We start from the raw sequence: 27,862 nt of genomic DNA, 5'->3' as shown, positions 1-27,862 counted from the left end.
CAAACAAGTAGTGAGTGACTAGTATGCACCAAACACTATGCCTGCCACGGAGGTTCAGTGCCTGAGGCACAGCCATCAAGGCCAGGAAGGTGGAACACTTCTTTTCCATAAGGGTCTGGGAAAACCTGGGTGAGGAGGAAGAGGAGGGCGAGGGAGGTGAAGGATTCTGGGGAGAAAGAGGAGGATGGGGAGGGAGGAGGAGGGGGGGAAGAGGAGGAGGAAGGAGGAGGCGGAGGAAGGGGAGGAGCTTCAGGAGGCGGCCCCGCGGCCTGCTCGGACCTGCCAGACCGGTGGCCGCATGGCTTCGGCCTCCGCTGCGGCGCTATCGGGCCGGGGGGCCCAGAACCTGCTGCAGTTCCTGCGGCTGGTAGGGCAGCTCAAGGTGAACGGGCTCCGGGCCGGGCAGGGCCGTTTGGGGCCGGGCGGGCGGCGCGCGGGGAGAGGCCGGGGTGGCCGCGGGGGCCCTGGAGCTCCTGCTCGCCGCGGGCCGGGGCCTTCACCCTCCCTCCGCCCTCCCGCCTCGCAGGATTGGGCCCAGAAACTGCCCTGGGAGCGGGGGCGCGTCCGGACGGCGGGCGGAGGAGGCGCGGCCGGGCTGCCAGGCCCAGCCCAGGCCCGGCGGAGTCTGAACCGCGAGAGCCCCGTGTGGGGAGGCAGGCGTGGTGCTCGGCCGGGGACCGGCCCGGGCAGCCACTCGAGCGGTTCCCGGCGAACCGCCGGCGCGCGGATGTTCGGGACCCTCCCCGCTGGCCCGAGGCCGCCCAGAGTACAGGCGGGGCTCACGACCGCTCAGCTGCGCGGTTAAGCGTGGCCCTCCGAGCAGCAGGTGGCAAGAGCGGAACTGCCCCTCAGTCTGGCAGATTTGAAGCGGGGTACCTTCAATCTCTTAGCTCCTTCTAGAGATAAAAATACTTTTTTTTTAACAGAATATTTTCTGTAGTACATACTGGAGTTGTATCCTGTGCGTCCTCCCCACTCCATAATTTCTGCAGAATTTCTACAAGTTAAAGGCAGATTATGTTTCCTGCCACCATTGCTACTGTTTATATACAGTCCTTTTAAAATGTGGACTTTTGGGGAGAAAATGCAGTCTCACAAGATCACATCCTGATCTGAACAAAAGGAAGAATTATGACAGGTGGTAGCAGGAACGATTAGAAATGCCTTACTCCTTTCTGCTCCAGAATTTGGAAGTCTGTCACTTGTTCAAGTTGAAAGCTTTCACCACAAGAGTTTCTAGCGTGTGGAGTGGTATTGTCTGAAGGCAGAAAGTCCCAACTCTTGTAGTTAGGAAAAACACAGTAATTTACAGCTTAATTTTTCTGTCCAAAGGACTTGTATAAGTTCCTTAATTTACACATTAGTAACACAGAGTAATTTGACTATTGGAATTTTGCATGGTATGCTTGTGAATTATTTCTCCCTCTCTCTCTCTCTTTCTCATTCTCTGACCTCCCTGGTTTATTTGAGGTTAGTTGAGAAATTTTTACTACTTTCTGAAACCATGACCCTGCTTCTATACCCTATTCCCTGGGCTTGTCTCGAAGAGCATAACAGTTTAAATATTTATTTTTATAAACTTCTTTCTTTTCTTCATTTTCATTAGAGAGTCCCAAGGACTGGCTGGGTATACAGAAATGTTCAGAGTCCAGAGAGCGTATCAGATCACATGTACAGAATGGCAATTATGGCTCTGGTGACCAAGGATGAGCATCTTAACAAAGACCGGTAAGCTGATGTGAACATTGATGCTTGTTAAGATCTCTGGTCTGTGCATATGCACCACTTCCCTTGACTGAGGCCTGTGTCTAATTCTTGCAGGTTAGTTTATCTGTCAAGAGATAAATCATACAGATTCAGGATGTAGGAAGGGGAATTATGGGTGTTGATTGTTTCAATTGTAAACTGCATTCTGGGTTTTCTCTGGCAAGTGATAGAGCCTGCCTTGGTCTCAAGAAAACAAGTGTGATATTAGGATTTCCAGGGCTGGAGAGTGTGTGTGGCATGTCTAAAATTCTATTATTGTATTAGTACACCATGTGCTTTAATTTAGCCCCTTTCATAAATACTAGCACCTGTTTGTGAGGTGACTTTTTAGAGAGGTGATGTGCAGGATGTAGCTAAGAAAGGGATATCTTGTCCTTCAATCAGTCAGCAAGTGTTTTAAAATGCTTTTTGAACACAGGACAAAGTTTCGTAGCTAAGACAGTAAAATAAGTCTCCCATGAGTTACACGGGTCCCAACTGGCTTCTATAAAAGGAACAAAACAAGTTATGTTAAAAGATTAGCAAGGTTGGGGCTCCTGGCTGGCTCAGTTGGCAGAGCATGTGACTCTTGATCTTGGGGTCATGAGTTTGAGCCCCACGTCGGGTGTAGGGATTACTTTAAAAATAAATAAATACAAAGTTTAAGAAAAAACTAGCAAGTTATTCTAACAGACGAGATCATGTGTTGTTGGGGAAGTGGAAGAAGTGGAATGTGAGGTGAGCTCTGAAGAGTTGATGAGGTAGAGGAGTAGATGGCACAGTGTGCAGAGAGAACAGCTTAGCAACCGAGGCCCTGATGGTAGGAACGTAAAGGTATATTTTGGAAACAATAAGTAAATCAATGTGTAGCAAAGGTCCATTAGAGAGCGTTCATTAGCCCTGTTATTCTGTCGATGGTGTGGAAGTGGGATTTTCTGGCAAAAAGTACAAGATGAACATGGTGTCGAATAGAGATAAACCTAAGTGTAGTCTGAGATTTGAACTGGATGACAGAGAGAGACTGTGGATGGGACACCCCTGAGGAGGTTGTTAGGCCTTGTGCCACCTTGGAGATAGTGGGTACGTGAAACAGATGGCCCTCTGGGGCGTTTATATTATGACCTGCCTTCATTATTTTGACAGTGATTATCTTCATCACTAATCATTATCAGGAACATAAATTATCAAATTTAGTTTTTAGACCAACCTTATGATGTATTATTATCCTTTTGTGCAGATGATAAAATGAAGGCTGACAGAATTGAGCATTTAAAGAAATTAAGTAATTTGGCAAAGGTCACACAGCTAATAAATGATTGCTGGATTTGAACCTAGATCTGTCCAACTCCACCATTTCTTTATAAAGCAACTCATTTTGACATCTAACTAGTATATTAGGGGATGATTGTTTCTGAATTTTATATCAGTAAGTAAATACTATAACCAGATCATCTCCTCTTGGCGTTGTATTCTGAAGTTATCAACCTTTTAAAGTGAAATTTGAAAAACCAGCCATTAAAAAAAAAAATCCATGTTAACCGTTTCCTCTGCAATCATGTATTATTATGTTGAATATTAGCTAGCAGTTTTGAATCAGAACTGTTGTGGGCTGGTAGAATATAATTACCTTAGAAAATACTGCATTAAAATGCCCTGTGAGGGTGGAGGAAAAAAAATATGCAACTTCAAAATAGTATAGAGAAGGAACTTGTAGTGAATCTAATTTTGTGTAATTATTCACCATTTTTTGCCTGGTCAGATGTATTCGTCTAGCCCTGGTTCACGATATGGCAGAATGCATCGTTGGGGACATAGCACCAGCAGATAACATCCCCAAAGAAGAAAAACATAGGCGAGAAGAGGTCAGTGTTGACTGTTGACTCCACAAGAGACTACCAGAGAAACCTGTTGCTGAAGCAAAGCTAAGTTTATTAGACCTGTTGCAGTAAGGGAGAGTACCTGGGCAGTGTTTTAGTAGTGTCTCAGGAAAGGGAAGTCAGGAGAGAATATTTATCGAGTTTTAGGGCCTGGGCTGGAGGATGCTTAGATGGATCTTAACGAGATGGGCAGCTAGTTAGATTGCACAAGGTTTAGGGCAAAACAGCCTTGGATTGGTAGGACTGGTGTGGCAAAGTCTTAAATTCTTGAGGAGTAAGCTGTTAGTGTTTACTCTGTTTTGGGTGGTTTACAGTCTTCTCTTCCAGAAGCAAGGATTCCGTGGAATAAGCAGTGCATTGGTTTTTGGTTGTTCTCAACCTTGTTTAACACAAGATCAGAAAAGTATGCCTATTCCCAGCCTTGTTTAACACAGGGACAGGAAACTGTTGGTTTCTGTTCTCATTAGTATGTGGACATAGATGGTATGGCTTTCATTAGAACAATGGAGGTAGCTAGATCTTGAAGGAATTCTCCATGCTGGTTAAGCTCTTTGGAGAAAAGTTCTGTAAATCACAAATATAATCAATATTATAGTAATTTGTGAATTTTCCATTAGCATTTTAATTTATTGGTCAGAAGTGAAGAAAAATACTTGGCAATAGTAAGAAATGAACAGCAATAAAATATTAAATCTGTGTTAATTTGGACTCTAAATCCAAAGTGCAGGACCAAAGAAGGACACATATTTGAGGCAGAGGTTGGAAAATCCAGGATTTTTTTTTTTTTTTTTTTTTATTGAACAGCTGTTTCTCCATTCAGGGATTATTGCAAGCTACTTTTATTACAGGAGTTTGGTCATAAATTCCTAAGTGGATGGATCCTCATCAACATGGTTTAACAGAGTAGGTGGGCCTGAATATCTGTTCTCAGAGCTGAGGGAGACTGGAGTTCAGTAGCCAACAGTATTTTTATCCCTCCAGAAACAAGAAGATCCACAAGGAATCCTAGTTTAGGAGTTCTAACATTATGGGAACAAGGAAAATCACATAAGGAATGTTTTCTTCCTGCCAAAATAGAGATCCAGAATACAGGCTCAGCATCATGACAGCTTGTGAAAAAGGGAGGAAACTGAGGAGATGTCTCTCTGTAGGAGTCTAGACTGTTGGGAATAAAGAATTCCTAGATTGATTGGCAGAATTTATAGAAAAAGAAACCAATTAGTTCAAGAGACAGAGTTGCAGAGAGGAAGGAACCCTGAACCAGATCATGTTGAGTAATGACATAAAGGAGAGCGGATAGGGAAAAATCTCCCTAATTATGCAGCTCATTTCAGGATGATAAATTTGGACTTTGTGCAGGAGAAATGGTATATTGAAGTACCAGAGGGTCATCAGAGACTATAAAGTGACACAGAACAAGGAGAAAAGACAAACTGTCCCCATGAAGGTACATAATGAATTTGAGGCTTCCTCCACAGAGGAGCAAACCAGAGCCTTTTGGAAGAAAAAAGAACCCATCAGAGGCTCTCTAGCCACTGAAGATGAGAGAAAACGTGCTACTGTTTTGACACGAGTGAGGCCTGGCTGGTGACACCTTGTGGAGGGGCCTTGTGGAGATGTGAACCATCAGTGCCGCTGCCTTTCTGGACGTCCTGTCCTGGCAATGATGAGAATTTTTCTGGTTTCCTTGTACTTCTTGGCTGCTGCCACTCCAGTGTTCTCCAGGGGACTCAGTGCCATAATCAGAAGGGACAGGGGAAGCATCTTGAAGAACCACAAGTTCTTGGACAAGAAACCAAAGGCTTGGAAGAGTGCTGATATTCCATTACCTCTTCCTGCTGCTGGTTAGGATTTGGGAACAGAGAGAAAGATCTGGAAGGTGAACAATTCTTTATGCAGATGGTGTTTATGAACAAGATTTAGATGTCTGAACCATGCATTAAGATAATTAAATGAGGGTTTCTTGGCTCAAGGTGGAATGCACATAATGAGAAGCAGGCAGCATTATTCGCCCAGAGGCTAGCCAACTGCATCAGGAAGGCTTAAACTGAAGTAGGAGGGAGAGAACATATTTGATAAACTTGGAAGGCTGATTGCTTTGAGGGAGAGTAGGTATTAAGATGAAAAGGAAAATGAGGGCATGGAAGAGAAAATTTAGGGCCAAAAGCAATATGTGTTGTCTGATCCTCTTCCTAAACAAGATAAAACAGACTTTATTTCATAACCCCAGTTGGTGAATGATGCCTAGTAAGGATCATCGGGAACTGGTGGGATGGAAATTGAGGCTGGAATACAGCAATAGCAGGTTTTATTCTTTTGCAAAGAGAAAACATTAAGTTAGAAGGCAGAATCATGGTATGTATGTATCTTCTAGGGTTAAAGTTGCTAAAAGTTGCTTGAGAATGAGGACGTTCAAAGGGGAAGAACCAAACTTTATGATGGAAATGAACACGGCAAAATAGTGAAACTGAAAAATAGTGAACGTTTTATAGAGTGCTCATTATGTACCAGATACTTGAAGCTTTACATATATTACCTACTTAATCGTCACAACGATTAAGGTGGATGCCGTTATTAACCCCTATTTTACAGATGAGAAACCTGAAGGACAAAGAGGTTAATAACCTTTAACCTCAGGGTTCCACAGTCAGTGATGGGCGAGTTAAGTGTCAAACCCCGTTCAAACCCCAGTGAACTTTTGTACTGTTCAGCCTTACCAGTGATGTGTGAAGATGCGTAATGCTTTCTAGGTACGGTCACAAAACTGACCTAAGACATTTGCTAGAAGCTTATTCGGCTCAGGACTTTAGGCAAATTCTTTTGACATGCTTTACTCATTGGAAGAAGCATGTCAAGTTAGGACAAATATCACTCTGGGGGCGCCTGGGTGGCTCAGTCAGTTAAGTGTCTGACTGGTTCAGGTCATGATCTCACAGCTTGTGAGTTCGAGCCCTGCATCGGGCTCTGTGCTGACAGCTCAGAGCCTGGAGCCTGCTTCAGATTTTGTGACTCCGTGTCTCTCTGCCCCTTCTCTGCTCGCGCTCTGTCTCTCTCTCTCAAAAATAAATAAACATTAAAAAAAAAAAAGGAGGAAAATTATCACTCTAAATCTATGTGTGAACAAGGCAAAACTCAGTATAGAAGTGGGAGTGGCAGAGCTCACCACCGGGAGGGTAAGTCTGGCCTTTGGAGCCATGTACCCTTTGAGTTTAGCAAAGGTGGTTTTGGAGGGTTCACTTAAAAAGTTAGGCACGATTCTTTGGCATATGTTGCCGAACAAGGAATATTGACCACCTAAAAGGTCTCAAAATGCAGATTTTGATTGTGTAATAACATGATATCAATGAGTTTTAGATCCAGAAAATCTTTGTTCAATTTCAAGAAGCGAGCAACAACATATTTGTTATCTGTTTTGTTTTTTAAAGGACAGGGCGATTTTAATCAACTGGAAGTTTATTGGATTTGATCTCCAAAAAGCTGATTCAGTCTCAGGCTACCTTTATAGAAATACAGCGTCCAGCATGATGGAGGCAATGGCCCCATTCTCTCCCACCTTGGTCAGACCACACCTCATTCACTATGTTCGGTGCTGGGTACGTCACCATAAAGGGAATATATTAATTCAAGAGTTTAGATATTTATATACCTGTAAATACATATTAGTTCATTCTTTTCAAACAAAGGCAGCGGACAAACGTGTGTTTTTGGAATAGTGTAGAGAAAGGCGATCTATTTGTAAAGACGCCTTTAATTTTTGAAAATGCAAAGATTTTTCAAGCATTTTCTGCAGTTTATGAAAAAGAAACAAGTGAGGATGCAGATACACAATACCCTAAATTTGATACCACTGAGGGTGCTATGACGCTACGGGCCGTTCAAGATGGTGATGTTACTTACGAGAGCACACTGTTGACACTGGCACGTGCCGTTCGCTCTGCCAGTGGTTGTGTTCTGTAACATTTTCCTCCCATTTTTATTTTCAGTGCTTTTTCCCAGCTCACTATTCGATTTTATATGGGGCCTTTGCCACTTGGCCAAGGACCCTCACCTCCGGTTAGAAGAACTGAAGCGAATTAAGAGGTGTAGGATGAGGATGGTGAAGGGATCTGAAGCCATTTGAGAGTAAGCTGTAGACCTCATGCCCCCCAAGATGTGATATTTTTTTTTAATTTTTTTTTATATTTTAGAGAGAGAGAGCGTGAGTGGGGGAGAAGGGCAAAGGGAGAGAGCAAGAGAGATCACCTTAAAGCGGGTGTCATGCTCAGCGTGGAGCCCAACAGAGGGCTTGATCCCACGATCCTGGGATCATGACCTGAGCCCAGATCAAGAGTCGGCCACCCAACTGACTGAGCCACCCAGGTGTCCCAAGACATGATGTTTTAGAAAGACACTGGAGCAACACAGAAATGAAGGAGGAAGGAACGAGGGTGGCTCCGGGGACTTCAGAGAGTAGTGCCTTCTCTCTCCTACCCTCTGCTGGACAGATCATGCAGATGCCCCTCAAGTGGCTGGTTTGGGTACATGGCCTTCCCTTGGACTGGTCACTGTGGCCGCAGTGATTCTGGCCCAGCTGGGTCACTGCCCACGTATTCAATGCTGTGTTTGCGAGGGGTGAGGTGAGGCCTGGTGGAAGACCTGCAGGGATAGCTTCCAGCTTGGTACAAGAAGGTATTTTCTGTCAGTGCTGCCTAAAGCCCATTTGGGCAGCCTCTGGAGGAGCTAGAGTCCCAGGCCTGGACATGTTTATGAAGGGAGGGCAAGAAGTGATTGGTGATGCTGTCGAATGGCTCAGATACTACACGGGTGGTATGGCTGATTATGCTTTAATATCCCTTTCTTTCATCCTGTGCGTATGACCCCACAAAATACTATCCTGTAGTTTCCTTTATGTTAATGACAATAACTGCCCATGTGTGTAGTGCTTTATGTTATGAAATAAAAATATTAACAGTGGGAAATGAATATAATAATACACAGGAAATTTCTTTGAGCTTTGTTATTCAGCGTTACTTTCCTGTTCTTGTTCTCAGGTTAGTTTTGAACTCCAGGATGCTTATGATTGAAATCACAAGATGTGATTCATCCACAAGATGTAAAACCTTGGCCTCACTTCTGATATCTCTGTAATCATCTCACACCTTCCTTATTGTCTTTTTTTTTTTTTTTTTTTTTTTTTTTTTTTGGTGTCTGGTGTGCTTCTGGCCACAAAATAAGTGCTTGCTGGACCCCATATGAATAAGTACGCATGTTTCTTTAAAGTATACAACTGCCCTCCTTGTAATCTATAAATATTGTCCAACATTTGGCTGTCCTTTGGGGAGTTGTTTGTAAGAGTTTGAGCCCACTATTTGGCTTTTGTAGTTGAATTGTTAATTAGATAAATGTGATCATGAGTAAAATAACAGTTTGGTATTTCAGGAAGCTATGAAGCAGCTAACACAGCTCCTCCCAGAAGATCTCAGGAAGGAACTTTATGGGCTTTGGGAAGTAAGTATATGTGATGAGTTGCTTTTTATTTACTGTGATGGAGTTTATATGGATCTTCAATGTTGTAGTTGCCTTAGATTATCTTAACAAGCTGTCTCTAACTTATTATTTTCTCGTTTGTGTCTGTTTCTCACCTCCTGGTTGCTGCAGGGGTTTCTCATGGCTAATAGAAATTTTTCTTCCCTCCAATCTCCCCATTTCCCTTGACACCATGATGCCTGGTGCAGATCTTGACTCAGCCCCTGGATTTCCTCTTGCGCTGCTCTCACCCCCACCCTGCCAGCCTGCACTCGCCCAGCCTTCTGGTCCTTGAAAAGAATGTGGGCCCTCACCACCTCCTGCCTCTGACCTTGGGCTTCTTCCCCTCCCTGAGCCTGTTGCCCACCTGTGAAACCTGGAAGGGCTGTTAAGGGCTGAGTGAGGTCAAAGTGAAGTGGTGCCATGATGCCCAGCACAGAACGGGGGCCCTGTAGGTGCTCACTGCCTTCCCGGTGCTTGATGGCAAGGTGGGAGGCAGAATGACTGGCGGCATAGGGCAGGAAGAGTGGAAAGAGCAAAGAAAGCCCACGCGCTCCTGTTGCTCCCCCCCCCAGTGCTGGTTTTCATTTGTGAAGAGAAAACAACAGCAGACAAATCCTTGCCTACTGCAGTTTCTCACTTCCCTGCAGTCCGTACTGGCCCTTCTTTGCGTGAGCCCTGAGACGCCCCCCTCCACAGCCCCCCTCCCCTCTCCCACTGTCAGAGGACAGCCCCCCCCCCCCCCCCCCCCCTTGCTCTCCCTGGAGCCTCAGAGCTGGCAGACTTCCCTTCCCACTGCCTAGCGTGCTGGGTCAGGTCTTTCCTTGACTTGGGAAGACTAGGGGTCAGGTTGGGAAGTGACCAGGTTGAACCCTGACTAGATGTTTCTCCTATAAATGCCATTTTCCTCAGTGGTCAGATTCTGTAGTATGATGTCATTTCTGTGGGTTAGCTGAATTATGGGATGAAATGAGCATTCTTCCCTTGTGAGGCAGTACACTATGATGCAGAGAGCAAGGCTTGCCTCCAGAGACCTGGATTTGAGTCCCACCTCCCTTGGGTGAGTTACTTGGTTCTAGTTGGCCTATTTCTCCTAGAACGTGAGAGTAATACAGCTCCACAGGCCCTAAATCCTCAGTTAGGAAATCTACAAAGTTCAGGGAGCCCGTTTTTAAAAAACCTGATCTAACTTCACCTCATACGGCAAAATTTACCTGAATCAACATGAGGCTGTTTAGAGTCCCCACTCATTCCCCTTGATGTGAAAATTAATATGCTTTGATGTAGGAATATTCATCTGTTTAGCAGCTGAGTCTGCCCTGGACCCCACTAGAGGTTTTCTGTAATGTGTACTATATATACCATATTGTTTTCTAAGTTAAAAATATGCTGAAAACTGAAACAGCTTTGTCCTCGGGATTGAAGGTGAAAGATTGTGGCTGTTAATGCCTACCTTGCCAAATAATTGTGAAAATTCAATCTGGCAAAATATGCATGGTATGTAGCCGGAGCCTGGCTCCGGTGGTATCTGTCACTAGGTGTAACAGGGTTTCTTTAGGAAAAAGAGTCCCTTGTGCCAAAGTAGGTCCTTTCAAGTGAACTTCTGGAACACTGTGAGTTGAGGAATAATGGAATAGAGTTCATTATAGAAAGAGATTTCATACATAGAAAGAGAAAAAAAGTGGCCCCTGAGCTTATGAAACTAATCTCAAGTATTGTTTTTACAAAGGAAAGACTCCTTTAATTTAAAACTTTTCTACTTCTAAAATCGTTGTTGCACTATATGCTAACTAATTTGGATGTAAATTAAAAAACAAAAAAAAACAAACAACAACAAAAAAACCCAAAAAACTTTTCATAAGAATTGGTACCCTTGTGTCTCCTAGTTATTATAAACACAGTGGCAGCATCTGTTAAATTATTTTCTCAGTTAGCCATCAGCGACTGGCTAAAAAAAAGCTTATAGCAAAATTTACTTACAAAAATTACTTTACATTTACTGGAAAATTTCCTTTTATTTAAGTAGGTTCCAAATGAAAACATCACAATAAAGACTTTGGGTTTGGAAAAATATAAAATACAGACCATAAAGGACTCGATAACCCCTAAATAGGTGACAGTTTTATGATCTCATGAAAGTCAGTGGTTGAATCAATTAAGCTTGTTAAAGAAGGTCCCAGGACAGGTACACAGTGGCCACCTTGGAATGTGACAGTCCTTCTTTAGAATTGTTGGAGCTGTGCTGGCAGACAGCTTAAAAGAAGAGAACATGGGATTCGGTTACTTTGTTGGTGACACTGTGGGATATTGATGGATGTGGAGGAGGAACATTTGCACTTTCTTACTTTCTGACATGAACCCCATCTTTGCATGCTATGAAAGGGTTGGGCTCGTTTTTCTGTTAAGAGCCCGAGGGGGGAAAAATGAGGACCATATAAATAGACAGCAATAAATTTTTCAGACAGAATTGTAGAACTGTATTTATAGAGAATATTATTCATGGCTCTTAAACTTTCCTTAACCAATTCATATACCCCTTTGAATGAAGTAGCTGATTCAGGTCAAGAGAGGCCCCTGAGGTACAGGCTGGGCATACATGTTTAAGTCTCAGTGTTTATTCTCTGTGCAAGGGGGCGAGTGTGTATGTATGTGCTGATGCTGGGGGGCACAGATATATTTAAGTTTGTTTAAATATCATGAAAACAAAGCAGGAAGACGTACCTCTCTAGTATCTAGTATTATTCTTTAAAGAGAGTTTTAGACATTAGAATTGTTGCTAATTTCTTTGACTATTTCTCCCCATCCTGTGTCTATTAAAGCCTGTATTTCAGGAACTAGAGTATCACTGTCCTTCCGCACACAACACGTTTCTTCACAGCTCACAGGATCTTATGACAAAAAACCTAGCTCTAGGCGTACATCAGAAGAAGATATTCCTCTCCCCTCTTCTCTTTCTGATATGGATTGAATTGTGTCCCACTAAAATTCAGAGGTATCTCCAAATAAGACGTTATTTGGAGATACGATTTTTTTTCTCCTCCATTCAGTAGTTTATTCTCAGTGCCTAGTAAAATAAAAAATAGATGGTGGGCAATGAATATTTGAATATTTGTTGAATGAATTGATAGGACTTTTTATTGTTAGTGTGAAGGAGGTCTTTTTTTTTTTATAATTGTATTTCAGATTTTTATTGTTCATGTCAAAATATAATTATATCATTTCAGGTGTTCTTCAAAGAGGAAGTGATCACTGGAGGATTTTTTTTTTTCCCTTGAGATAGGATTTAAAAAGTGTTTTTGGAGATGGGATTTTTATAGATGTAATCAAATTAATATGGGGTTATTCAGGTGGGTCCTCATGCAATATGACTGTTATCCTTATGCAAAGGGGAACTTGGACACAAAGATACATATTGGGGAAGTGCTATGTGAACATGAGAGAGGCCATCTATAAGCCCAGGAGAAGGGCCTGGAGTGGATTCTTCCTCACAGCCCTCCAAAGGAACCAGTCCTGCCAACAGCTAGCTTTCCAACTTCTAGCTCCAGAGTTATGAGACCATAAATTTCTGTAACCTAAGCCCCAGTTTGTGGTTCTTTTTATAGCAGCCCTAGAAAACTAATTCATTCCTTCTTTCTCTCTTTTTCTCTCTTTCTCTGTATCTCTCTGTGTTTTTCCTCCTTCTGAGACCTTTGGTACTATGTAGTGGCTACTTTACCATATTCTTACGTCTTTTAAAATTATTTCTGGATCCCATCTCTATGACTCTTTACTGTACATGTTAGAATTTTGTAAATTTAAAACTGGAAGAAAATCCATGCCCAACTCCTTTATTTTACGCATAAGAAAACGGGGCTGAGGAGCAGTATGTTGCCCAGGTTCTCTTAGCTAGTGGGTGACAAAGCCTGCCTCCTAGTTCAGCATTGTCTTTAGGTTATGATGCAGCACAGGGGTTGATTGAACAAGCATTTATAGTTCTGTTGTATTTAGGACACCATGTCAGTTACTTACTAGTAATAAGATACTCTGTTACTGTCCTAGGGCTGCTGTAACAAATTGCCAGAAATTTGGATGGCTTTTAAACAACAGAAATGTATTGTTTCACAGTTCTGGAGGCTGGAAGTCCAAAATCAAGGTGTTGGCAGGGCTGTGCTCTGAAGGCTCCAGGGGAGGATCCTTTCTTGACTCTGCCTGGCTTCTGATAGATGCTGCTTCTAGCTTTTGGCATCCCTTGCCTTACAGACACATCACTCCAATGTAGGCCTCTATAGTCAGATGCTGTTCTCCCTGGGTCTGTATCTGTGCCCAAATTTCCCTCTTCTTGTAAGGACACCAGCCATTGGACTAGGGTCCATCCCAATCCAGTGTGACTTTATCTCAATTTGATTACATCTGCAGTCTTCCAGATATTCCATTATTTGGAAATAAGGTCACATCCACAGGTTCCAAGTAGACTTGGATTTTTGGAAAACACTATGCAACCCATATACACTCTCATGTTAACTTAAGCATTTTTATAATTCATGTCCTGTGTTAGTATGTGGATTTCAGTGTCCAATTTCCAGGGTTCAGATGCCCTGTTTACTAGCATTGTGATCTTGGGCAACTCATTGAACCTCTGTGTGCTTCAATATCCTTATTTATAAAATGACAATAGCAGTAGAATGCCTATCTTATAGTGTTGTATGGCAATCAGATTAATTACTATATGTAAAGTGCTTGGAATATTGCCTGGCACACGGTAAGCTCTATCTTTCTTCTGTCTCCATTCCATATGTTCTGATATGGTTTAAGAAGATATGGTCATTCTGTACCCAGGGAACTTAGAGTACTACAGTTAAATAGAAAATGCCAGTTGAAGGGCATCTGGGTGGCCCAATCTATTAAGTGTCAGACTTCAGCTCAGGTCATGATGTCATGACACGGGTTTGAGCCCCTGGGTTCTGTGCTGACAGCTCAGAGCCTGGATCCTGCTTCGGATTCTGTGTCTCCCTCTGTCTCTGCCTCTCTCTTTCTCTCAAAAATAAATTAAACATTAAAAAAATTTTTTTTAAATAAAAAAAGAAAATGCCAGTTGATTGATTTCTGAAATGTTAATCATAGCTGCTCACCACTATAAATAGCTGTGAACCCAGAGGGTCACATCTATTTAATGCAGTTCAATATCCTTGATTATAATTTATCTTTGCCATAGAAGTGTGAAACCAAATATCAGTAAGTCAAGAGCAAACATTTTCATTTTTCTCAAACCATCACTGAAAGATGTTCACCCCACCACCTGCCTTTCACTTTAAAGAAATATCCCCATGAATCCCAAGGCATAGCAGGAGCTGCCCCTCATGCAGTTGCCATTGCCGGAAGTCCAATCAGTTGGAGACACGTTGGGTTAATGGGTACCCTTTAAAAAGTCTCCCTACAAAGGATACTTTGTAGTTCAGGTGCAGTATTTTATTGGGGAGTTTGATGCAGAGCAACATGAGTGTGCTGGGTCCCAGAGGGAGAGTCACAGAAGGTAGGGAGTGAGAGGTGCAAGAGAGAGACTTCATGTAACTCTTCAGTCGGGGCCGACCCCTCCCCAAGGAAGAGGGAGGAGACTTGTGTCCTCGTCCCTTTTCGTCCCCTTTCGTCCCCTTCTCTTCCCTTTCACGACCTAGACTTGTATCTCTTTGCAGCTTGAACTCCTTCTTGAACTTCTTCTGTTGCTCCACAGAACCCCAGTCTGAGTCATTTCAGTCAACTTGTCTTCCCGAGTCCTACCTGGAGGCTGCAGAGTGCTGATGCAGGGACCTTCCCACCCCCCTGCCTTGGGGACCGGGATCACTCACAACCCATCTAGGTCTCCAGGCTCTGCTGAGCCTCAGAGCTGCAGGACTCCTCATTGGCAACAGTCTCTCTGCCTCTGGCCCCACATCAGCTGTCCATCCCTCTCTTTGCTCACCTGCTTTGCACTTGTCTCCCAACTTTATAGCAAATAATCTTGCCTCCTTCACCGAGAACATAGAAGTTTCCAGATGGGAACTTTTTCAGGTTTTTGTAAGCCTTGTAAATAATGTTTACACATCATATTTTGAAATAAACTTCCTAGATACTACATCTCTCTACTTCCCTTCACCACCAAATAGGTCGGGCATGGTCCCCACTCCCTGCCTCTGCCTCCCCACAACCCGCCAGTGTGACTCAGCCCCACCATGTGCTGCTCTTGCAGCGACCACAGACTGCCTCTATGTGACTCTGTCTGGCAAGTCCTGCTCTGCCCAGGTGCCACCTGACACCTTGGCTGCCTAGAAGATGTTGCCTCTCGTCCCTCAGGTCTGCAACATGGCTCCCTCCTGATTTTCTTTGTACCTTTCTGGCTCTTTCTGAGTTTCTTCAGGTGTTCCTCTTCTTCAGCCGGCTTTGTCAGAGCCGATGTTGTCTTCCCAGGGCTGTGTCCTTGGCCTGTCCTTTCTGCACACTCCTCCAAGGCTTCAGTGGTCATATTCTGATTATTCCATATGTTCTGAAAATCTTCCTTCGAAGCTCCAAACATACAAATCCAACAGCCTAATGGAGCTCCACTTAAGTATCCTGTTCAGCAGGTTCACAGCATCTTCCTCTTCAGCCATTTTTGTTACTTTAAAAACTATTGTATTGAAAAACAAAACAGAAAAAAATTCAAAAACCTTTGTATAGCATGAGTTCCTGGACGGATGACATCCTGGTAACTACCACCTACATCAAGATTTGGAACTTGACCATTTCACCGCAAGAAGCCCCGTCCTAGGCCCTGACCGAAGCCAGCCCCTCCCTTCCTCCAAAAGAACCCACTGTCCTGATTTTCAGTGATCACCCGAATTTCTTTATGGTTTTTTCACCAAAGTGTTCATCCTTAGACATTTTAGCTTAATCTTGAGCATTTTTTAAGGCTTAATATGTCTTTTAAATCTCCTTTAATCTATAGTTTGTCCCTGACCCCTACCCCGTCTCTTTCTTTTTCTTGCAAGTTATCTGTTGAAGAATTCAGACCATGTGGCTTACAGAGTTTTCCATAGTTTTGCCATGGGTTTTGCCAGTTGCACACTCATGATGCAGTTCATGTTCCTGTGTTCTCCTGTTTTCTGCAGAGTGGCAGCTGGATCCAGAGGCTGGATCAGACTTACGTTGGATCTTTTTGGCAAAACTGTAGGTGGTGTTGGATTCTTTCATCATGAGGCACATGATGTCTGGGTTCTCTTTTTCTTTTTCTTCTTCTTCAAAATTCTATTTAAATTCTAGTCAGTTAACAGATAGTGTAATAATGGTTTCAGGAGTAGAATTTAGTGATTCATTGCTTACCTATAACACCCAGTGCTTATCATCACAAGTGCCCCCCTTAAGTCACCCATCTAGCCCTTCCTCCATCCTTTTTCTTGATGCTTCTATCCCTTAATCCCTTTGGGTTGCAGAATCGTAAGACACTATTGTTTTTATTTTATTTTCATTTAGTAGTTGAAGTAATTATATTAGCAGAGGCTTCTTCCTTATCTGCTCTTTGGTTGCAGTTCACAAAGGAAAGGTGGGTTAACACTTGACTTTGGTTGTTTCCTTGGTGGCAGGAATGGCAGGATATTGTAGCCTCACTTATCTCGAACACGCTTCAGCTAGACCTCCTTCCTGTTTTTTGTTTGTTTGGTTGGTTTTGTTTAAATGGGTTATGTTGTTTCAAGACCACAATATGTGCACTAGGGTGCTTCCTGCTACTGAGTTGGTTATGGTTTTCATGTTTTTAATGGACAGGGCTAGGATATATATGTGTGTGTGCCACCTGAGTTCATGGTGATGTTTTCAATTCAGATACAGTACTATACGGTTTTCACGTAACCTCTTATGTTATGTCTTAACCTCTTCTATATTATACTTTCTTCCATACAAGGAACCCTGATTATACAGGCTTTATCCTTCTCTACACATGTACCTGTCTCAGAATAACAATTGTATGTCCCACCATCGTCAATTCCGATTATTAAAAACAGTTTAAAAAATTGTTTTGCCTATGCTGTTTTTATTTTCCCTTTATTTTTTTTATAGTTGAATTCCATCTAGACTGTCAAAACATTTAACCATTACATGCTGTCTCTCACACCTCATTTAATCTTAGTTCTGGGACGCCTGGGTGGCTCAGTCCGTTAAGTGTCTGACTCTTGATCTCAGCTCAGGTCTTGATCTCAGGGTCCTGAGTCTGAGCCCCATGTTAGGCTCCACGAGCAGTATGGAACCTACTTAAAAAAAAAAAGTTCTATGAGTCCCTGTTGATGCTCACCACCAGTCCTTATGTCAATTTCTCCTGGTCATTTTGTGTGTCTGAAACTTGTTCTCTTGTAAGTTCTCCAACAAGGACTCACAGGAGCAATATTCTCTAAATCTTGCCTGTTTTTAATTGTTCCTCTGTGTTCTTTACTCTGGAAGGTCTGTTTTGCTTGATATAAAAATCCCATGGTTCCCAGTTTCTTTCCTTGAATATCTTAAATACATTCCTCCATTCTCTTTGGTCGTAAAGCATTGTTGTTAGATAATAATTTTATTTTCCTTATGTGTCAGATGCTCCTTTTGCATAGGTGTACAAATGATTTTTTTAAATATATATGGTAATTTCATTAGAATGTGCTTTGGTATTGGTCCTTCTGGGTCAATATCCTTAGCTATTTAGTATGGGCTTTTAATTTCAAGAAAGTTTTTTTGAATGTAGTTTTTCTTTTACTTTAGTTTCCTCCCCCCACCCCAAGACTTCTACGTATCTGTCTGTTGATTCTTCTTCAACTCAGTATTTGTCACCTTCTCTCTCAGATCCTTTACATCATGTTCATTTCTTTTTGACTTTTAAGCCTAACTTCCTTTTCAATTTCTGTTTCTCTTAAGGCGTTATTTATCGTGTTAAAATACCCCAGTGTTCCTGTTTGCTGCTTAGCCTTTGCTGAGAAAATGACTTTTTCTTTCATCTCTATCTCTAATTTTTTTAATGTGGTTCTTTCATGTCTTACCATTTTCTTAGCATCTTTTAATTCTTTTTGAAGTAGTTTCTTACAGATTTGATCCTTTAAAAAAATGAAGAATGTCTTTCTGAGGTGAATTTTCTGTAGAGATGTCATTTCGCTCCTTGCTCTCTGTATCTTCTGGTAGCCTTGTAGGGGATTTGATCTCTGTGTTTTTTTACATTGCTCATTTTGATATGCACTTCATTTTCCTTAACTTTTGGAAGGAAACTTGGTCCAGATAACTTTTTTTTTGACTTCACAGAACTTCCTCTTCTGTTTCAGTTTGTGTTTTAATGGGATGTTAAAATGTTCGGTGGCTTATGTTCAGATATTCCCTGGCTTTGTGCTCTTTCCCCACTTTTATCTGGATTTTTTCTTTGCTTCATCTTGTTATCTTACCCAACTCAATTGTATTATTTTTTTAAGTTTATTTATTTTAAGGGGGGGGTGGGGCGCAGAGAGAATCCCAAACAGGCTCTGCACTGTCCACACAGAGCCCGATGTGGGGCTCGAACCCAGGAACCGTGAGATTATGACCTGAGCCAAAATCATGAGTCAGAGGCTTAACTGACTGAGCCACCCAGGCGCCCCATTTTACCTCACTCGGTTTTAATTCCACCCCAGCAGCTTCTGTTTATGTGGGGTCCTGTCCAGGAGGAGCCCCAGGAGGTCAGACTGGTGAATCCACCTTGGCTGGGATTGTGTCAGGTGCTGTTGGAGCACACCTGTTGGCTGTCCTGAGCTTCTCCAGCTCTCAGGTGCATCAGGTGCCCTGTTGCTCCTGCTGATTGAAAGTAGGGCTTATGGCGCCCTACTGATTGAAAGTAGGGTGGCTCAGTCGGTTAAGTGTCCGACTTCGGCTCAGGTCATGATCTCGCGGTCCATCAGTTCGAGCCCCGCGTCGGGCTCTGTGCTGACAGCTCAGAGCCCAGAGCCTGTTTCAGTTTCTGTGTCTCCCTCGGTCTCTGACCCTCCCCCCCGTTCATGCTCTGTCTCAAAAATAAATAAACGTTAAAAAATGTAAAAAGAAAGTGGGGCTTATGGCTGGGGGCGGTTTGTCTGTCCCCACTTATGTATATTTTGTGATACATGGTAATGCTATGTACCTTAGTTTTTTTATAAATGTTGCTCGTTAGGTTTCGGTTTTGCTGTTTCTTTGTTCTGTCAGTCTTTTGGGTCTGTTTCTTCTCTTTTGCTCCCTCTTGAGTTACGCATGCCAGGAACTAGGAAGTCATTCTCAGCTCTGTCTTTTGTTCACATTCATATTTTGGTTCCCTTCTTCATCCTTAGCATTTCTCAAATTTGCACTCTTGTCCCATCTTCATTGCCATGAGATTAAGCCAGACCAGATTCTCCAAACTTCTCTGCTGGTGCTACAGTCTCAGAGCCTGATTTCTCTGCTTCCCATCTAGCCATTTTCCACACCGAAGGGAGAATGATCTTTCTAAAACGCAAATCTGATCGTGACCCTTCTGGCCTGAAATCTCTCGGTGATGTCCAGTAGCTGCAGGGTAAGCCGAAACCACTTCTCACAACCACAAGGCCTTTTGGGAGTTGGCCCTCCTCCTCCTTCAGCGTCTTCTCTCCCTTCCTCCTGCAATTAATTCTGCATTCTGTCATGAGAAACTACTTGCAGTACGTTCCCAAAGATGCCTTGTCTTCTTACTTCTAGAGCTTTGTGGCCACACTGTTCTTACCCTGCCTTCTTGTTGGAAAGTGAAATTGAAGAATGTCTGTACCATTATTTTTTGACCAAAAAAACTCAACAATTTACGTTTTTAAGAGAAATGGAATTTCACCAGAATTTGTTATACAGGATGTGGTATTTCCTAGTGGTCTTGAAATCTTTTTCTTCTCACTTTCAATAGAGAAAAATCCTGGACTGCTATACTTTGAGTATATTCCATTTCTTTTTCATTAAATAATGAACTTTAATTTGTTATATATATATATTATATTTTATAATATTTTATAATTATTTATAATTATATTTATATATAATTGTAAATGTGAATCAGCATTAAGTAAAAGGAGTTATTTTTAAGTGCTTTTGAATTAAAACAAAATGTATTTGGTCTTGTATTAAAATGGTTTTTCCGTGTACAATTTTCAGCTCTATCAAAATCCAAATAGCTGCCTTTATAAGAATAAGGCATCTGATAGAAACTGAGAAACCTTAAGTGATTCACATCACATCACCCTGCCAAGAAGGCATGACAGGTTCATTATCCAGACACATCTGAGGTGGAGTTACAAATGAGAACTTTGCAGGGAAATCAGTTGGGAACACTTTGGTCTTAATAGAAGAACGATTCTATACAGTACTAATTAGGACTTGTGTGGCATGTGTCATGCTATAAGAGGCAGCCCTCCTGTAGCTTTTTGGTTCAGTTTTGCAGTAAGGAGGGAGACAGACCCAAGGGAGGAAGATAGAAAAACAAAAACAAAAACAAAACCCTGCTCCCCATCCGCTGCCTTCACCATACCACACACACACCATTGCATGAAGAACTCCCAGACCCTGATTGTATCCTCAGGAGTTATAACCCAGGGGGACTCGATTGAATCCTCCCTGTATGGATAGCAAGGACAGAGATTTCCACTGGAAAGGGACAGCGAAAATTAAACGAGAAAGCCAGAAATTCACTTAAAAAGGAAAAGGAAGGGGTGCCTGGGTGGCTTGGTCGGTTAAGTGTCCGACTTTGGCTCAGGTCATGATCTCACAGTCCGTGAGTTCGAGCCCCGCATCAGGCTCTGCTGACAGCTCAGAGCCTGGAGCCTGTTTCAGATTCTGTGTCTCCCTCTCTCTCTGCTCCTCCTCTGTTCATGCTCTGTCTCTCTCTGTCTCAAAAATAAATAAATGTTAAAAAAAAAAAATTAAAAAAAAAAAAGGAAAAGGAAGCTGACTTTTTTAAATGGGCAGGGAAATCATTTGAGAAACGTGAGATGAAATATTAGCTTGAAGTTAAAAAGACCTCCAGCACTCGGGTGGGTTAAAGAGTAACGATCTTGACATGCAGACAGGGTACCAGACAGGAAGAGAAATGCTTGGAGCATCGATGTGAACGAATGGGCCTCCTGAGGCCTCCGGTGCAATGCATGGACTGGCACACACACCCTTCTCGAAAGCAGTGCTGATGGTGAGCCGTGAAATTACAGCCGAAGCCTCTCTGGGAAGGGTTTGTACATGGTCGAGAAGGGCGGCCAGTACACAGTGTGCTTTTACATGTGGCTCTGATGTCAGTACCAGAGTCTGAATTTTCCTGGAGGACCCTGTCCTGCGGCTCTCATCATGCTGCTTTAATTGTCCGTTCACTTAGGAGTATGAGACCCAGTCTAGTGCAGAAGCCAAATTTGTGAAGCAGCTGGACCAGTGTGAGATGATTCTTCAGGCATCCGAGTATGAAGACCTTGAGAACACACCGGGGAGGCTGCAGGACTTCTATGATTCCACAGCAGGTACTCGGTGCTCTTTTCAGTAAACACCATTTTAGTTTGGCTTTTACCCCTCGCGTAGTGACTGACATGACGTTAGCGAAATCTGCTGTTGTTACCTTCTTCTGACACTTTCACCTGGGGCACGTAAATAGGAAAGGGTGGGATTCATGGTGAGAGGTGGTCTGTTGTGGGAGAGCATTGGCGCCTTGGATCTGAGCACCAAGCCAGGTTCACGTCCACACCTGCCTGTGTGGCCCCCCACCCCCGGGCAGTCTCCTGACTTTTCTGTGTCCTCCCAGAAAAATGGAAAGCACAGAACTGACCCTGCTTGAGTCATACGTGGGTTTTGAGATTCAAGAGCGAGAATATATGTGAAAGTACATTGTAATCTGAAGGTCTTCATAGGAGTAAAGTCATATTGAGATGAAAGTAGAAAAAGAGATGTAAAAATAGGAAACCCCAGACAGTTGAAGTCACCAGTGTCATTATAGTGCTCCATTGCACAGGCCGGGAGCTTGATTTGTTCTGGTTCTGCCACCTACAGTCCATGTAACCTCCAGCAAATTACTCAGCGTAGCTCTGGGCCTTAGTTTCTGTATTTTTAAAATAAGGATAATTATAGAAGCGCCTGGCTGACTCAGTAGAGTGTGCAGCTCTTGATCTCAGAGTTGTGAGTTTGAGCCCCACGTTGGGTATACAGATTACTTAAATCTTTAAAATCAACTTTATAGGGCTACTTGAAGACATGGCAGGTTAGTTCACGTGAAGTGCTTAGAATGATACCTGGCAAGAAGCCTTCACTATCTTCATTTTGATAACAGTGTTTAGTGAAGCTGCATACGCTATGGAGGTGCTGGCTGGTGTTCATGAGGTTGGTTCCTCTTTTCCAGCCCCACTCTCTCTGCCTCTCTCTCTGCCTCTCTCTGCTTGTTATTTCTGTATCATAGCCTCCTCACTCGGCCAGCCAGGCTCACTAGTTCATCCTGCAGGTCTCAACGTTTTCTTCCTTTGTAGACCTAGATACTATAGCCTCTTCCTTTTTGAAACTTTTGTGGCTTTCCTCTTCCTAAAAAGTAAGATCTTAACACTTTGGAGTGGCCTAAAGAGCTCTGCAGTCTGAGGCCACTTATATCCCTAGTCTCCTTTCTGAATCCTCCCTGTCAACATGAGGTATTCCCTTCTTTTTGCTCAGTCTGCATTTGCCATAATGTTGTGACCGTGTGATTTGCGTTTTCCTTAAGGATGTTTCTTACTGGGTCTTGTCCCAAAACCCCCAGTTGCTCAGCCTATCCCGTACTAAGCTGTGTGAGGGCCAAGACCAGGTTTGTCTCATCTATCTTTGATATAGACGGTGCTCGGAAATGTTTGACTCCAGCTAAATAGCATTGTAAACTAGGGATCAGCAAACTCTGGCTCATCGGCCAAGCTGGACTGGTGCTGGTTTGTATAAATAAATTTTACTGAAACAGCCACACTCATTCTCTATGTATTGTCTATACTGCTTTTACACCACAGTGGCAGAATTGAGTAGTCGGCAAGAAGCCACATAGTTCACAAGGCCTAAAGTATGTCTTACTCTTTATGGAAAAGGTTTGCCAACCCGTTGTGAGCAATGATCGGTCTCCAAGATAGCCTGCGTCACCAATAACGTAACTCTAAAATACAAGTCATGTTTAGGTGGTGCTTTGCATTTTCACACTATCATCTTCTATTTTGATACACTCACAATGAAAAGTAGAAAATGAAACATCAGACTACTAGTAGAATCAAAAAATGTGGGAACTGGAAGGGTCATCTAGTTTAAACTCCAGATTTCATTGAGGAAGAAATGAGGTGAGAAAGAGGGTGACGTGCCCGCAGCTGAGTTGAGATTAAAATTCACTTTCCACTCTGGTGCACTACGCTTAAAAAAGTTAAGAATTTTAAGTAATATAAGTGATGTAAGGAGTGGTTTCTTTTCTCAAAAATGCTTAAAGAAAACAACAGGCTTAGTTCAGGAGCAATGAAGATGTACATGGCAAACCTCATGAGGATTTTAAGTAAAGTGTACCCCGAATGTGGGGCTCGAATTCATGACCCCAAGATCAAGGGTCTCATGCTTACCAACTGAGCCAGCCGGGTGCCACTCCCCCCTTTATTAGGATTTTGAAGGGGACTTAAAGGCTTTAGTTTGATAACATTTACAATTTTATTTCTCTAATTCAGTCAATACTTAGGGCTCTCTTTTTCTCTTTTCTTTTTGAAACTTTGTGTGTGAGGAGCAGCATGAAGGCCATTGTGGCTCGTGGGGGTGGATGAGAGGAGAGGGTGGCAGGTGAGCCTAAGAGGTTGGCTTGTGCTCTGAGCAAGATGGGGACCCCTTTGCAGAGGTGGATCGCGGGGCGAGTGGACTCTGTCTTGGGTTTTGAAAGGGGCACTTGGGCTGGAAGCAGGGAGACCAGCTGGTGGCTATTGCAGTATCTGAGTGAGAAATGATAGTGGTTTGAGCCAGGTTGGTAGCGATAGAGAAAGAAAGGAACGGCCAGATTCTGGATATATTCTGAATATAAAGGCCAACAGAATTTGTGTAGGGGTGTTTATGAGAGAAATCCAAGGACTTTGGTCTGAGCAACTATAGAAGAATGGAGTTGCCACTAGATGGGGAAGGTGGGGAAAAGATGGGTTTCAAAGGAGAAAGTCAGGAGTCCCAGAAGCCACGGGAAGAAAATGCTTCAAGAGGGGTAGTGATCAGATTCAGCAACGTGTTACTAATTGGTGTGTCCTAAGTAAGAGCCATTTTGGTGGAATTGCGGTAATAGTGTGACAGCATGACCTTTACACAGTGGGGCAGACGGTGGCCTGGAGGCAACGGGGAACGTAAAGGGCAGACCCAGGCCCAGTGAAAAGAGCCATGTGAGAGAGAAAACATCCACCATGTGACAAGGCTGCAGGGAAAGCCATATCCTCAGGACAAGCCAGACATCAGGGCCAGAAAGTGAAGGGAACATTCAGAGAAGAGGTTGATGATAGGGAATAAATGGAATCAAATTTGGACTGAACAGTAAACAACAAAGGCACTGGCAAGAAAAAAACAGGGAAGAAGTGGTGGGTTTGATAATCCTGCACGCCAACCACCTTCAACTAAGAAAGCTTATAGGTAGGTTGCTGCCCAGGGCAGAAGTCTGGGAGGGTTGAGGAGCAGGGAAGACAGATCAGTGGGTTTTAGTGTAGTTGTGTACAAGAGACACATTTGCATCCTGGGACTGCCTAGACCTTCTGCTCTTCCTATTAGTCTTTTTATATGTATGTGCTTTGTGCCTGTGAGTTCCGGTTTCAGAATGGGCAGAGATTGTGTCCAGCTCTCTACCTGGTGAAGTTTTCCCTAACTCTGCCTGATGAACAGTTCTTTGCCCGACTGTCATCCCCAATGCTTGGTGGCATCCAGGGTGATGGAGGATAAGCTCCAAGTGGTCCTCTGTCCAGGACCTGGAGTTGTATTCTGTCTTGGAGTCGATCACAGAACCCAGGCCCTGACAAGCCTAGGATCAAGCTGGAGAAACTGATGTATCCTCTTGTCAACCTCTTTCCCGGTCTTCTTGCCTTGTAGGAAAATTCAGTCACCCGGAGATAGTCCAACTTGTCTCTGAACTTGAGGCAGAAAGAAACGCTAACATAGCTGCCGCCACCAGTGAGCCCCGCTCCTGATGTGCTCTCTGGGTTGCTGCACTCCTGTGACAGACATTGTGTTTTTCCCTTTCATGGTGTTGTTTGGCCACTGTTGCTTTGTTGATTCCCCAGATGCAAGTCTGTTTATTTTCCGTTGCCTGGACTCCAGTAAGAAACCTGATACAATCTGGATAATAAAAGGAGCTACAGAACAGGATGTGGTCCTGAAAATGCCATGGATGAAGCCTGAGGGTAGTGGGGGGAGTTTTTTAATGAACTAACTAAATAAATTTTTAAAACCTTAAACTTTGGACTATTTATTGAGATTTTGTATTATTTTATTCTAAATTAATAACCTACAGCCCTGAAGGCCAGATTCATGCAATGATGGAAAATTAAGTTACGATTGCTTTTAAGAACAGATTCTTCAGCTGACTTGGTGGTGAGGATCCAAGAAAAGGAATGTATTATAATGCATTTATGAAATGCTGCTTTGTTCAGATGATCACTCCGTGGAGCCACATTGTTCATTTCACTGTGACCTGCCTTAGGCCTCTGATCATAGACTTGTAAACAGGCTAACAGGTTCTGCCTCTCCCCCTAATCCTTTTTGTCATTTGGGGATATAAATTCAGGCATACGGTTTCAAATGCCATCTTGTCTTCCTCTGTGTATTTTTCCCTGTCTGATTTATAAATATTCAGACCTTGATTATGAGAACATTTATCACCAGCTAAGAAATCTGTAATCAGAGGAATGTTAGTGAGGGCACTGCACCTTATGTTGGGAACACATCAGACCAGGTTTCTTCCCCCGTTTCCTTTCATTGGACAAGTAACCTACCCTGCTTGCCTCTGAATGAGGCACAACCATGGAATGGTCAGGAAAAGAAGACCATCTGTGCAAACTTGCCCAGTATTTTGGTGAGAAGCAATGATGCCTGCCCCTTTAATTCAAACGTCAGTTTCCATTTGAAGAAGGCCCGTTACTCTGGCATGATGAGAGTATTCTAGGAAGCGTTTCTTTGGAAACTCTTGGCAGTATCCATGGATACCCAGTCTGCAGGAAGCAAAGTGCATGATCTCTTCAGAAGCAACACACGTGTACATATAACTGCTCCGCGTTGAAAAGAGCAACGCGGTTTGCTTCAAAATACTGATGCATCATAGCAACGGTATTTAAAAAGTGGTAAATGGTTGAAAATTCTAAGTCTGCTCGTTACTAGAGATATGGTTAGTAGGAAAACAGAACTCCATCTATCAGTATTTTGGAGTTTTTTCTCCTGGCATGAAAATATGCACATAAAATAATCACAGATAAAAGTTCAAATATTTATAACCAGAAGATTTTCTGTGGTCATGAAGTTTTACTTGTGATGTTTTTTGCCTGCTGCAATTTTCATAAATCCAGCCTGTATTGGGTCAGACTTAATACTGGTCACCTAATCATTATTTCAGTTTCCCATCTACCTACCAAGTTCACACTTGTCCTAAACCTTACTCGCTGGAGTAACAGGCTTAAAAAGAGAGCTATAAATATCATTTAATAAAGAACACAATGAAGATCAATAGGAAGAGATAGCTATTGAATTCATCAGCCAACTCCAAATATTTGAGCATCATTGCTTAAATTCTTTTTTTTTCTCTTAGAAGATACCTGCTACTTGCCTGGAATCTATCTTCTGAATAACAGAACCTATAATTAAAATGTGGTACCAAAAAATTATTGTTGAGTTGAATTCAACAAAAGAAAATTTGTTACCTCCTTGTAATTAGGAAGAGAGACTACCCCACTCAAAAGGAGGACAGGGTGGAAAGGCAGGGCTGCAGGGGAAGACAGACGGGACTCTTCTCAGCCTGGCTCTCCCTACCTAGATCCTGGGGGCGTGGAGGCGTGGGTGAGGGGGCCCTTTTTCAAAAATAGTTCCTTTGTTTTTCCCTTGTGGACTGGAATTTCACCAGCTGTTACATAATTCTATTTGAAAACTGTCAGTTCTACCAGAATGTCCAACCTGTTCATCTCAGTCTCGTGGTGATGTGGGCTTGGAGATGAATGGCTGATAAAGTGCCTTGTGGAAGAGCATCCTCTGTACCCAGTATTTCTACCTGAGTAATTTGCCAGTCTTCATACTGAAAGTGAGATTGGGATGATTTCTGGGGGGGGAGATTTATGATTATGTTATTTTTGGATTGCTTTGATACCTACTCTTTATGGTATGAGCTAAAAGACATGTAAAGAATTTTTACCATTCTTAGATATTATTAAAAGTAACCATAAGAGGGGCACCTGGGTGGCACAGTTGGTCAAGCAACGGGCTCTTGATTTCGGCTCAGGTCTTGATCTCACAGTTCGTGGGTTTGAGCCCCACGTTGGGCTCGGTGCTGACAGTGTGGAGCCTGCTTGCCATCCTCTCTCTCCCTCTCTCTGCCCCTCCCCTGCTTGTGCTTTCTCTCTCAAAAAATAAACTTAAAACACACACACACACACACACACACACGATTTTGCCACATATGATAGTCTGAAGTTCTCTGAACACCAGGTTTGAAGCAGTCTTATTACATCTCATGTTTAAATCACTTTTTCATCTTCCCACCATCTTCCTTTCCCACACCCATCCACACTCCAACTTGATAATAAGTGCACAAGCTTATGCACCGTTTTGTG

General features: G+C 43.0%; 1 protein-coding gene across 2 annotated transcripts; it reads left to right on the top strand.

Annotated features, from left to right (window-relative positions):
- The first annotated feature begins 239 nt into the window (after nucleotides 1–239).
- HDDC2 (HD domain containing 2) lies at nucleotides 240–25,504 on the top strand. 2 transcript variants are annotated; one of them, XM_043592251.1, is made up of 6 exons: nucleotides 240–367; nucleotides 1,607–1,728; nucleotides 3,506–3,608; nucleotides 9,042–9,110; nucleotides 21,436–21,574; nucleotides 25,140–25,504. In XM_043592251.1, exons 1-6 carry the CDS (start codon nucleotides 299–301, stop codon nucleotides 25,235–25,237), a joined length of 600 nt encoding a protein of 199 aa, XP_043448186.1. In that variant the 5' UTR covers nucleotides 240–298; the 3' UTR covers nucleotides 25,238–25,504. The 2 variants fall into 2 exon arrangements, with proteins under 2 accessions (XP_043448186.1, XP_043448185.1); XM_043592250.1 differs by having other exon boundaries at nucleotides 249–382.
- Nucleotides 25,505–27,862: the final 2,358 nt, after the last annotated feature.

Source organism: Prionailurus bengalensis, chromosome B2 (assembly GCF_016509475.1).
Source record: "Prionailurus bengalensis isolate Pbe53 chromosome B2, Fcat_Pben_1.1_paternal_pri, whole genome shotgun sequence".
Taxonomy (NCBI): domain Eukaryota; kingdom Metazoa; phylum Chordata; class Mammalia; order Carnivora; family Felidae; genus Prionailurus; species Prionailurus bengalensis.
Note: the sequence above shows the minus strand (reverse complement) of the source record. Positions and strands in the feature narration are given on the sequence as shown.

Bases quoted from the DNA above. Each gene is read 5' to 3' on its own strand.
- HDDC2 (XM_043592250.1), top strand. From the start codon at position 299: ATGGCTTCGGCCTCCGCTGCGGCGCTATCGGGCCGGGGGGCCCAGAAC. The intron at 3,609-9,041 runs GTCAGTGTTGAC...TTGGTATTTCAG, and splicing joins AAAAACATAGGCGAGAAGAG to GAAGCTATGAAGCAGCTAAC. The intron at 21,575-25,139 runs GTACTCGGTGCT...CTTGCCTTGTAG, and splicing joins CTTCTATGATTCCACAGCAG to GAAAATTCAGTCACCCGGAG.